Genomic DNA, 13,504 nt, shown 5'->3' on the forward strand with positions numbered 1-13,504 from the left:
TTAAGGGGATCCTCCCGAGATTAAAACAGGAAGTTCTTCCAGTATTCCTCCAGGAATAACTTCTGGGATTCCTCCAGGAAATTTTCCAGTAGTTGCTCCAGGATTTTCTTTCAGAAGTTGCTTCCGGGATTCCTTCAGGAATTCCTGTAGGGATTCCTTTAGAAATTCCTTCCGGGATTCCTTCAGAAATTCCTTCCGGGATACCTTCAGGAACTCCTTCCGAGATTTCTTCAGAAATTCCTTCCGGTACCCCTTCAGGAATTCGTTCCGGGATTCCTTCAGGAATTTCTTCGGAAGACTTTCCGAAATTGCATTGGGATTCCTTCAGGAATTTCTTTCGAATTTCTTCAATAATTCTTTCCAGTATTCCTTTCCGGGATCCCTTCAGGAATTCCCTTCGGGATTCCGTCAGGAATTCCATCCAAGATTCCTTCAGGAATTTCATCTGGGATTCCTTCCGCAAGTTTTTCCGGGATTCTTTCCTGGGAGGAATTCCTGAAGGAATCCTGGAAGGGATTCCGGAAGGAATACTGGAGGGAATTCCGGAAGATATCCCGGAAGGAATCCAGGAAGGAATTTCCAAAGGAATTCTGGAAGGAAATCCAGGAGAAATCCCAGAAAGAACTCCTGGAAGAATCTCTGAGGGAACAACTGGAGGAATACCGGAAGGAACATCTAGAAGAATCTTCGATGGAACTCCTGGAGGAACCCAGGAAGGAAATCCTGTAGGAATCCCAGAAAGAACTTCCGAAGGAATGCCGAAAGGATCTCCTGGATGAATCCTGGAAGGAACTCCTGAAGGAATCCTGGAAGGAATTCCTGAAAGAATCCCGGAAGGAATTCCTGAAGGAATCCCGGAAGGAATTCCTGAAGGAATCCCGGAAGGAATTCCTGAAGGAATCCCGGAAGGAATTCCTGAAGGAATCCCGGAAGGAATTCCTGAAGGAATTCCTGAAGGGAGTGTAGAATCAGCATTTAAGTTAAAATACACATAAATAAAAATAAAAATAAAATTCCTGAAGGAATCCCGGAAGGAATTCCTGAAGGAATCCCGGAAGGAATTCCTGAAGGAATCCCGGAAGGAATTCCTGAAGGAATCCCGGAAGGAATTCCTGAAGGAATCCCGGAAGGAATTCCTGAAGGAATCCCGGAAAGAATTCCTAAAGGAATCCCGGAAGGAATTCCTGAAGGAATCCCGGAAGAAATTCCTGAAGGAATCCCGGAAGGAATTCCTGAAGGAATTGCTGAAGGAATCCAGAAAGGAATACTGAGAGGAATTGTTGAAGAAATTTGGAAGGAATTCCTGAAGGAATCCCGGAAGAAATTCCTGGAAGAATCCCGGAAGAAATTCCTTAAGAAATCCCGGAAGGAATTTGCTGAAGAAATCCCGGAAGCAATTGCTGAAGGAATCCAGAAAGAAATACTGGAAGGAATTGTTGAAGGAATTCAGAAGGAATCCCGGAAGGAATTCTTGAAGGAATCCCGGGAGGAATTACTGAAGGAATCCCGTAAGGAATTTCTGAAGGAATTCCTGAAGAAATCCCGGAAGGAATTCCTGTAGGAATCCCGGAAAGAATTTCTGAAGGAATTGCTTAAGGAATTCTGGAAGAAATTGTTGAAGAAATTCCGGAAGGAATACTGGAAGGAATCCCGGATAGAATTTCTGTAGGAATCCCTGAAAGACTTCCCGAAGGAATCCCGGATATAGTTGCTGAAGGAATTCTGGATGGAAATTTTGAAGGAATCTCTTAAGGAGTTTCTCAAGGAATCCCGAGAGGGATTACCGGAGGAACCCTGGTAGGAATTTATGGAAGAATCCTGGGAGGAATTCCTGAAGAAATCTCGGGATGACTTCCTGGAAGAAACCCGAGAGGAATTCTTGGAGGAATCTCGAGATGAAATCCTTGAAGAATCCCAGGAGGGATTCCTGGAATAATCCTGAAAGGAATTCATGGAATACTTTAGATAACACCTAGAGGAATCCCGGAAGGATGTCTTGGAAAAATCTTTAAAACAATTCCTGGAGTTATCCTAGGTGGAATTCCTGTAGGAATGCCGGATTTTACGAAATATCCTGGAATGAAGTCCTGGAGGAATTTTGGAAGGCAGTCCTTGAAGAAGCGCGGAAGAGTCTACTGAAGAAATCATGAAAGAAACTCATTACATTCCAGTATGGATTTACTGAAAAAAATAACGAAAGGAAATCCTTGACGAATCCCGTAAGAAACTTTGCTAAATCATAGAAGGATTCACTAGTTGAAACCCGGAAAATGTTTTCGTCTTCACTGCAGAAACCAGGAATTTCTGAAGAAACCCCGGAAGGAACGCAGGAACGAGCTGCTGGAGGAATTCTTTGAATATTTCCTGAAGAATGATTTGGTAATATTATTTTCGATGTACTTTCTGGATGAGAAATATCCGTAGAAAACCTGAAAGATTTCTGATTGAGAATTGAACCATAAACTTCGATCTTCCTTCTGATGTGAACATTGCCCACTAATCATAAAATACGGCAAAAAGAAGAAACCAATGTTATGGTTCGTCTTTGCCGTTTCTGCCGTTCTGCATTTTTCCAGATTTTTAGAAAAAAGTGCGTTTTAGTACAATGTCGTTCTCACCGTTGCGCACTCATTGTGCGCAACTGCACGGAGCTCCATACATTGGAAATTTGCCGTTCCGTTTTGCCCTTGTCATTGTGTTTGAGGCTTTATAAACGGATCCCAATAAATATTGTAGAGATGTTTTCGGCAAATATTGTGGCGTTAGCACTAAATTGGTTTCCGAAAAAACTTCATTGACTTCCGCTGCCTTTCCTATGCGTTAAACATTACGTCGGAAGTAGTGCACTGTATAGAAAACCAGATTTACTGTACAGCGCATTACTTCCGACGTTACGTTTAACGCAACGAAAAGGCAGCGGAAGTCAATGAAGTTTTTTCGGAAATCAATTTAGTGCTAAACGCACAATATGTTTCTCGAGTGTTGACGAACAACTTTGCTGAAGAGACCAACACGATTTGATTGCAACATTTTTTGTTATACATTTCTTTGTTTTGATTCATTTTTATTGTCAAAATTCAATCTATCTGTTACTTTGGTATCAATAGCTCTCTTCAAACTTTTTCTATGGTTTTTACAAATTGAAATGTTTTATAGTTCATCACAGAAAAATAAAAACAATCGCTTGAGAAATAACTGAGATATGGCGATGTAAATTTGACTAGTTTGTATGGGAAAACGGCTCAAGTGCATTTTTATTGTCCGATACTGTATGTTCCTTGGTTCTACGATGTAGCCCTAGATGTAGGCTAAATATCTGTTTATTCCAATTCTACATTACAACTCTTCAACTAGAAATTATAGGAAGTTTGTGGGAGGAATTCTCTCGAAATAATAAAACACAAAACAAATCTAAATTTATTCAAATTTACATTTTATTTCTTTTTTTTTTTTGTGGCGCTTCATAAATACTAGACTTGGTCATCGGAATTGTTTTCTCAGATCAGGGCTTTTTTGGTTCCATTGCGGGTACTGAGCAACTGTGAACAATTTGAGTACGATTGGTTGCGTCTACACTTTGCGCAAAGCATTTGAACTTTGTATGGGATTTCACATGGAAAATAACAAACTTTTTTTGCATGTTGTCAACATTTTGTCTGAAACTATGCAATCGATGGTGAGATGTCCTGAAAAAACTTTGTCCTAGATCGCAAAGCAATCCGATGCCCGAAAAAAAGTTATATTATAAGTTTTAGCTTCCGAAAATGCTATTTTGGCAAGAAATGCCTACGCTATAACATTTGTCATAAGCATCAGATCACTTCGTGGTCTTCGACAAAGTTGTTCAACACATCGTAGGCTATGAGCCTTTCAAAAAAAAAAAAGTATGTGTTCCCGTTTTAAAATCCCATACAAACTTCAAACGCGACGCGAAAATCACAGATAAAACCGATAGTGCCCAATACCCCAAATGGGATCTAAAAAGCTTTGAGCTGATCGGTTGCGATCAATTTTCCCATGTAACAGATGACCCACTCTAATAAATACACATGCATTCTATGTCCAGGCAACTTACTTTAGCCTCCTCTATGACAATGATAACAATACGTATGGGGTGGAATGTGCCGGGACGGTTCCAGGGTGGAGCGATAACGCTGAAGAAAAAAAAAAGAGATAATTGTGAAAAAATAGAGATAATTGCCAAAAATCCACAATGCTGTTATGATCAAAAACATCTTAACTATACTGGATTTGATTTCCGAACTCTACACACAGATAAAAATAATGAAGATTACACGTCATGTAAACTTCCAGCTATAATAGTTTACATGATATATAATGTAAATTTGATATATAATGGAAGTTTACATGGTTTTTCATTAGATTTTCCTGACATGTTATGTACTGGGATCTTAAGAATGGTGCAGACAGGTGGCCAACGTTTCCGGTCCTATCTACATATATGCGCTCTGCTACGATACCATCCTCAGCAGCTGTTTTTAGTGATACTTGATGGGTTTAACTGTTATCAGTGGCGTCGCTTAACCTCACTTTTTACCTGTGCACCGACCCTAAAACTTGCAATTGCAGGATATTTATGATCGAAATCGAAATACAAATGAGTGAAAGCAGTTATTCTCGTCATTTAACAATTATTACAAGCAAAATTCAAGAATTTATACTTGGTGCACAGGTAAACCCGAGCAGAGGAAAATAGCAAGTTAATAACTACGAAATCACATAACCTGTTTTTATATCTTGTTTTGTTATTATTAAATTATCAAGGCATAGCTTTTCCATAACAAATTTTGTTGGACAATCTCATATTGTTATAATCAAGCTATTGATATACATTAACTAAATTACATTAAAATAACATGTTTTGTTGAAGTACAAGCTTAGTTATTGTTGTACTATTGATCAACTTATCAGCAATAGCAAAACAGTAACAAGTTTTGAAATCACAGCAACAATTCGACAATTATGACATGCCCTTTTGTGTTGTTCCATTTTTGTATTCAGTTAAGAAAGAAATTTCTAAACGACTCCTTTAAAGAAATCCTTAAATAATTTTCGGTTTCTGGGGAAACCTTTCGATAAATCCCTGGAGAAGTTTTCAAGAGAACTACTGGCGCAATTTTCTCAGAAATGCCGAATGTAATTCTTCTGAGCAATTATTAGAATTCTTGGCAGAATCTTTCGAAAAACTTCTGGAGAATCCTTTGGTAAAACTTCTGGTGAAATCCTCAAAGAAATTTTCAGAGAAATCTTAAGATGAAGTTCAGAACTAATGATCACAGGAAATTGTGGAGAAACCCTTGAAGGGATTCTATGAAGGATTCTGGAGGAGTCTTTGAAAATCCATAAAAGATTTCAAAGAACTTTTGGCGAAGACTCTTGGAGTCATTTATGGAAAAGTTCATGACCAAATCTGTCGACAAATTTCTGGAAGAATTTTAGAGTTCTAGAATAAAAATATTGCAAAAATTTCTGGTGAAAGTCCTGTAGGAATCATCAGAGAAAGTTCAGGAGAAATTATAGCAAATTTTTTGGAGGAATCCTTGTAGAATCCAGGAGGAATATTCGACATAATTCTTGAATCCAGGGAAAAATCGGAGGAATTAAAACAATCTTTCCAATATCCCAAAAAATTTCTGCAGAAAATCAGTTTCTATGCTGAAAAAAAATCAAAATTTTTCAGGTACACGTGCTGATTTCAAAACCGTGCTCCGAAAACAATTAAAGTACAACAGTTTATAAATTACAGGTGGAAATCTAAGCTCGTCGTTTATGATAATATAGAAATTACTTAAGTTCGATTATCTTGCGACTTCAAATCTCTTATAATGAATTAAAAGCTGAATACAGTATTTTTTAATCATTTGAAAATATTTCTTACGTCAGAGTGATAAACCTCATGTTATTTTTGTGAGACAAAGCGAATAATTTTATATAATAAGTATTATAACTTATTTAGTAACGAGTTTGATATCATAGCAAATTCTGCTCTCCGATTATTATCAATAACATATTAATATTAAAATTCGTTATCAAAATATTTTCCGCATTCACTGTTATTAGGTTGTTATTGAAACTAACAAAACAAGTTATTGAAATGGTTTTCCAGGAACATTTTTTTGTTATGGAATTTGTTATTTTGTCGCTTATGACGGACAAGTTTATAACATAATATGTTATGGTAATAACTTAAAAATAATCAATTTTATTATTCAGTTATTTTGCCAAAATAACACAACTTCTTATGCTGTTGTTATTCCCTTCTGCTCGGGAAAAGTGAGGTTACGCGACGCCACTGACTGTTATAATTGTAAGGTACATTTAACTATGGGAAAATCTCGACTTTCTTGGTAATATTTTCTTGAAAAAGAGTACGCCAATGACGAAATTATATTATTAGATGGGGAACAAATTCACCAAATATCCCATCTTGTCCTAGTAACTAAAGACAACCTTTACCAAGGTATGTCTCCTTGCGATGTCTACACATTCAGAAAGTGTCAATGAAATGTGAGAGCACGATTCAGTGTATATTGTATATTTAGGTGAATATTTCGCTTACCGAACATGTCCGTCGTAGGCTTCAGTGTGATGGACTGGAACTGGAAATGATAGAGGACACGAAAGCCGGCCGTTTCTGTAGTTTTTAATTTTTATTCGCCATACAGCCATTCGATGGTGTTACGAACACATGAATACAATACATTGCGCTGCCATGCTAAGAACTTGTCTATTGCTCTATCTGCAATACGGATAACACTACGCTTCGCATAATTCCTGTAAAGAAGGGAAAACGAAAAAAATAGATCAGTAACTGATTACATACACTGATGTATGTTGTCCTTTACTGGTATTTACCAGATTTGCTGGTATGTCATAAATAAACATACAGAAAAACTTGTAGTTAGAAGGCACAGAATGTTGCTAATTGACAAATTGAGAGATGCATTTGTGAAAAAATCGCGTTCTGGTGGGATTCAAACCCACGATCTACAAATTTGTTAAATACTTCGCCACCCCTAGAGATGGATCAGTACAATACAATTTTGTTTGACGACATGACTCCAAACTATTCCAGTATTGTTTGTGCTGAGTGGCAGCCCAGGTGTCAATCTGAAGCTTTACCCAACACTTGGATTCCGGAATAGCTGGCTCAGGGCCAATGAAGTCATGTGATGCTCCAGTGCGAGCTAACTCATCAGCCAATTCATTTCCAGCGGGAAGAATGGCCAGGTACCCATACAAGGTGAACAGCGTTTGCTGAATTTAGCTCCTCGTTTTGAGTTCGACAAGCGATAGCTATCTTCGACCTGGAGTTGGCCGAAGCAAGTGCTTTAATAGCAGCCTGGCTATCTGAACAGAAGTATATTACTTTGCCCATTACGTGCTGCTGAAGTGCTGATTGCACTCCGCACATAAGAGCTAAGATTTCGGCCTGAAAAACGGTGCAGGGTCTACCAAGTGAATAAGACTGATGCAGCCTTAGCTCACGAGAACAAACACCAGCACCTGCTCGACCTTCGAGAAGGGAGCCATCAGTGTAACATACGATGCCGTCTGAAATACTTCCTTCCAGATATCCACTCTTCCCGGGAAGGGAATTTCGTGGAAAATGTCCTATATGGAAAATTACAAGCAATTGTAAGATCACTTGGAGCAAGGACAACTTTGTCCCAATTCACCAAAAGTGGAAACAACGAGGTGTGTGTTGATGTGCGGTTCACAGGAGTTTCCTCTAGTAAACCCAATACCCTTAGACGGTAAGTGCAAGAAAGTGCTTCTTGTTTGAGATGAATGTGTAGTGGAGCAACGTCAAAGCGCACTTCGAGCGCTGCCGTGGGAGTTGAAGAGAACGCTCCATGTCTGCAGACATCGCCATTAACCCTAAAAGGGATACCTGGGGTCCATTGGACCCCAGGCGCCTTTCAGAGCTCGTCTTTGATGTAACACACTTAGCGAAGTGACGAAACTGAGGCCATGAAGGTATCCCTTTTAGGGTTAAGCACATCCTTTGGAGATGGGTTAATTTTGATTGGACCGTTCTCGCTTCGCCCTTCTGCTGCCACCACACAAGACATCCATAGGCCAATATTGGTCGAACAACAGTTGTGTAAATCCATTTGATATACTTGGGTTTTAGACCCCAAGTTGTACCAAAGGTTCACCGGCATTTACCGAAGGCCATACAAGCTTTCTTGATTCTGAACTCAACATGAGGTGTCCAGGAAAGCTTGGAATCAAGAATGACTCCAACGTACTTTACCTGTTCAGTCACATCGATTTCAGAATCAGAGACACGTAAAGTTCGAACACCATTACGGTTTCGCTTTTCCGTGAAAAGAACAATACAGTAACAAATTTTGAAAACGACGTATAATCAATGGTGTAGCATTGATTATACGTCGTTTTCAAAATTTGTTACTGTATAGATGTTTTACTCGGATCGAAAGGCCATATTGGCGATACCAACCCTCAACTACCTGAAGGGTGTTTTGCATCAGGTCGAAAAGGGTGCTGATGCACATACCAACTAACAATGTTAGATAGTCGTCGGCAAAACCATATGTTGGAAAACCGCTATTATTGAGTTGCCTCAATAGCGTATCTGCTACGAGATTCCATAAAAGCGGTGATAAGACTCCCCCTTGGGGGCACCCACAAACACTCAATTTCCTAATCGCCGCTTGACGCAATGTCGAGAAGAGATGTCGGTTTTTGAGCAGCGGAACCGAACACGACCGGATCCGTCTGGGTAGTAATGTTACGATAGTCGGGGATACTTTCGAGGTGGAGGAATTTGTCTACCTCGGATCGTTACGGACGGCTGACAACGACGTGAGCCGTGAAAATCGAAGGCGCATCATCAGCGGAAGTCGGGCCTACTACGGGCTCCAGAAGAAACTGTGGTCGAAAAAAATTCGTCCACACACCAAATGCACCATGTACAAAACGCTAATAAGACCGGTAGTTCTCTACGGACACGAGTCATGGACCATGCTCAAGGAGGACCTGCAAGCACTCGGAGTTTTCGAGCGACGCGTGCTAAGGACGATCTTCGACGGTGTGCTGGAAAACGGTGTTCGGCGGAGAAGGATGAACCACGAGCTCGCTGCACTCTACGGCGAACCCAGCATCCAGAAGGTGACCTAAACTGGAAGGATACGGTGGGCAGGGCATGTTGCAAGAATGCCGGACAACAACCCTGGAAAGCTGGTGTTTGCAACTGATCCGGAAGGCGTGGAGCGCAGAGAGCACGATGGGCGAACCAGGTAGAGCCTGACCTAGCGAGCATTGGGCGCGACCGAGGATGGAGAGTGGCAGTCACAAACCGAGTATTGTGGCGTTCTATTGTTGATTATGTCTTGTCTTAATGATCTTGAGCAAATAATTGTATGTATGTATGTACTTGCTGCATCCACCTGCGACGGACATCGTGATTTTCACGTTCTCGGCATTTGAGTATTCGAACACGTGTTTGTCGGGATTCTGCATCAACACCTTTCATCGATCGTTCATTCATGAACACTTGATACATAAGCATCGTTCTTCGGAGATTTTGTAAACACTCTCCATTGTAAACTAGTCTAGTCTAGTCTAGTCTACACATACACAGCCGTTCATTGAAAAAATCCTGGAAAATGATAGAGTCGACTAATTCTACCATTTATCTTGTCATTATTAACCCTCGAACAATCGCGCTGTTGTATTTTGTACAACACGTTGAAAAAATCTCGCTTTTTGTACTCAGCATTAGCGTGGTGCTGACGCAGGTAGTCAACCGCGCGAGTTACGGAAGGTTAGTGCTTGCAGTACATTGGAAATGCATTACAAGCATTAAAGCGGCCAGGCCTACTGTGCAGTGTTTTTAGTTTTACACGAAAGCTATTGAGTGGGGACATCTCGTACCAACCACTCAGCTTTTTAGGTAGAAAAAAGATATGAAAATCGGTGGGGGTGACGATGCTAAGAAGGTTAATGTCGCCCCTTGGTCCTTGGTTTCCTGGGATGGAACACAGGTATTTACTCTGTGACCTGGCCCTTATGCCTAGGCTTAAGCGCCTTTACTCGCTCTCTGAAACGAAAAAAAAAAAAAAATAAAAAAATCTGATTTCTAATAAAGGGAAGGAGAAGTTCTGAGATAACATAACATTAATCAAAAGAAATGATTGAAACGATCTCATCAAATCATCTGAATATCGTAATTCTACAGCAGTATATGAGAAAGCACTTCTCCATAAAGAATTTCTGGAAGATTCATCAGGTAGTGACAGTCCTGTGTCTCTGCAGGAGCAGGAGAAACAAGCGGAACAGGAGGGGTTTCTGCAGTTTGTTCTCGAAGGAGGAACCGCACTGGTGCTACTGCCGCCAACTCTTCAACTAGGAAACTGTGCGTGATCTTCTGTTTATTATACACCGTCGGGCACTTATATTAGGCGTTTCTATTTAAAAGCAGATTCTGGAACTCTAAACACGCTTGCGAACTTCACTTTCTTCTTTCATTTTCCTCACACTTTTCTCTGCCTCGCTGCTTGACCACACAAAGGCCAAAAGTGCCAAGTAGCAGCAGTATGGAAGCAACACACTTTTCTTTTCTTTTAGCAAATGTTCTCACGATGACACTATTCCCGGAACGCGGACACACGACTCACTCTCCATTATAAACTAGTCTGCGTCGAAACTCTTGACCAACCGGGCACTTGGTCCGGTAGCACCATCCGGGAACGCGTATTTTTCACCAGACCCTCCATCTCGCCCTCCAGTGTCTGCCTATTGCTCACACCAAAACAGCTTTGTTAATAGCTTTCAATCTAACAAACACGTCTGTATCGAACGAGATCGGATCGTCAACTGAGCATGAGCATGAGCATAGATGACCGTACTATTCGTAGTTGCTACTCCGTGATTGACCAGAACAATCGAAGTTGCACAAGGAACCAACAGACGGAGCTTGGGAGTAGCTTACCGTCCTCAATGTGCATCTTCGAGAATTCCAAACTTTATTAGGTCAATAACGGCGCCGGCCACGTCCTTACGGTCATCGAGGAAGGAAAGGAATGTTATTATGACGTGCGTTGCTTACTAAAGACAGAGATCACCTCTGCGTCTCCACGTCTGTCATGGGAAGGACTTTTTGTTAGTGGGGAGGGGATAGGGCGCATGATATGAGTTCACTTTGGTAAGTGGAGTGATTCATGCAACCCTATTAATATCAAACCACTTATTTTCATTTGGACTAAAACAAAACACATGCCGACATCGAAGATAACGAACCATTCAGATAGTTTTCGAAGTGCGAAAATTAACGAAAGAGAAAATAAAGTGATTTGAACCAACGTGGCTTTGGAACTTGGGCCGACACTTGACGTGACGAACATTTCAATGTCTGTTGACTAAAATCGCAAAAAATGTTGTTTGTTGCATTTATCGTATCATAAATCGCCCCGTACGAAGATGAGCAGTGAAATAGACGACGACGACGACGACCGAATGAAAACGCGGCCTGTACACTTTGCCTCCAAAAACTCACTCTCGCAAAAATCTAGCAAAGCGAACGCGAGTTGAAAGTTCTCGGATGGAAGTTTCTTTTTAAAAAAAGCTACTTGACTACCCTAAAGCCGAAATCGAACTAAACCTTTATTACAATATTTCAATTAATCACACTTCATTTGCCTGCACTTGCACTTTCCGTCGTCGCATGTCGAAACAGCTGGCCCGCGCCGATGACCGATGGTTGCCATCCGCCCGTATGCCGTCGTCAGCAATCTCCGTTGTATCCATTCTGGCGGCTCCGTTGCCAACTTGTTGCAGCAACGTCGTCAGCATTCTTTTAGCGCCAATTGGGTAGCTCCGTTGCTGTTACGTCCTGGAGTTCGGGGTGGCCGGGAGACATCGCAGTCTATTCAAACTCCCAGGCGTAGCGAAATAACACATTAAAATGTAACTTTATTTACACTAATAAAATGTACAATATAAAGACGACACGTTACTACACAAAGGCTACATTACTTCTAAATTAATCCCTGCGATTGTGCATCGACCGAAGGCATGACGAAATGCTACCGGCGAGCACGCAGAACGACGAGAGCATGAGAGCCAATCCAGTGGTTCTCAACATCTCCCCCTCTAAACGGTTGACGGTAAATCATTACAGCGGTCTTCTGGCGCAGGAAGAGCGATGATGGTGGACAGTGGTGAAAGCGTGGCCGGTGATCATGTTAGCGATGAGGACTGTGGTGCACACACGCAGTTTGACTCTCACTCCACCTTGGTTTATCATCCACTCGAAGACGTCGCTGAACACTGAGGCACGTCCACGTGCCAAATCCATCCGATGCCCATGTCGATCCAGAAAGTATTGGACGAACTTTCGATCCGACTCGATCGCGCCGATCGGTGGGTGCTTATCGGAAACAATTTCTACTTTCCGAAGTGAACCGACAATGCACGACTTGAACACCCCTGCTGCTTGCTCGTTCTGCTGAGCGTGTTCCAAACCTACTTCACTACTGCCGTCGGGTGCTGCAGGTACGACAATAGGCTTTTTTATTTCTTGGCTCTGCTGCTGTTGATCATCACAACGAAGCGCCGGCTCGGAAACAATCAGCTGATCCACTCGTGGCTGCCGCGGTTGCTCTTCATTTATTACCGCCGCCGTAGAGTAGGCATCATTTGGAAACGGTGCTTGGTGTTGTGTTTCCTGCTGTTTTGTGCTGATCGGGAAAGACTTGTATGTTGGCTGTGGCGCTCGAGCAGCCCAACATAGCGAAAACATCAACTGCGTCTGTTGGTTGAATGTTTTCATCCGCTCCACATAAGCTTGATATTGGAGCTCCATCAGCCGATTCATACTATTAAAGTATTTGTCGCTAGCTTCTCGCATCTGCCGAAACTGCTCTTCGAGGTACTGCTCTCGATCGAGTGGAAACCGGCCTGACGATGATGGCGGCGGTGGTGCTTGTACCGCTGACTGCCCATCATATGGTAGCGAGTCAATGGGGCATTCATTGACTCCAGCTGGGGTTTGATGCGAGGGTTGATCGATAAACTGGTGCTGATGCTGAGGACGGATTTCCACGGGCACTGATGGGAATGGAGCATTTTGGTTCTGGTATACTGACCTCAGAACCGGCGAGTGTTGCCACTGATCCACCTGACGCTGGTGCTGATCCTGTCCAGCCATTGAAGCCGAATGCTGGAGCTGTGCTTGCTCACTCCGCCTGATGTCCATTGTGTCGCCGTCGCCCATCTTCTCCTCCGCGGAAAACTTAACGTGTCGCGGTTCCTCACTATTGCACGCACGGATTTCTCGTCGCCACTGTTACGTCCTGGAGTTCGGGGTGGCCGGGAGACATCGCAGTCTATTCAAGCTCCCAGGCGTAGCGAAATAACACATTAAAATGTAACTTTATTTACACTAATAAAATGTACAATATAAAGACGACACGTTACTACACAAAGGCTACATTACTTCTAAATTAATCCCTGC

The 13,504-nt window shown here is 41.9% G+C and overlaps 1 protein-coding gene and 2 long non-coding RNA genes across 3 annotated transcripts in view; 1 reads left to right on the top strand and 2 right to left on the bottom strand.

The window, feature by feature from the left end:
• Positions 1-13,504, bottom strand: part of LOC115267949 (uncharacterized) — a 407,801-nt gene that overhangs the window by 288,935 nt on the left and 105,362 nt on the right. The gene's annotated exons all lie outside the window — the stretch shown is intronic.
• Positions 1-13,504, top strand: part of LOC115267951 (uncharacterized) — a 104,676-nt gene that overhangs the window by 23,217 nt on the left and 67,955 nt on the right. The window lies entirely within an intron of this gene.
• Positions 3,761-13,487, bottom strand: LOC134289813 (uncharacterized). The gene is made up of 2 exons (XM_062856368.1): positions 6,581-13,487; positions 3,761-4,154 (listed from the first exon to the last, which is right to left on the bottom strand). The coding sequence occupies exon 1, from the start codon at positions 13,262-13,264 to the stop codon at positions 12,164-12,166; it is 1,101 nt and encodes a 366-aa protein (XP_062712352.1). The 5' UTR covers positions 13,265-13,487; the 3' UTR covers positions 3,761-4,154; positions 6,581-12,163.

Source organism: Aedes albopictus, chromosome 3 (assembly GCF_035046485.1).
Source record: "Aedes albopictus strain Foshan chromosome 3, AalbF5, whole genome shotgun sequence".
Taxonomy (NCBI): domain Eukaryota; kingdom Metazoa; phylum Arthropoda; class Insecta; order Diptera; family Culicidae; genus Aedes; species Aedes albopictus.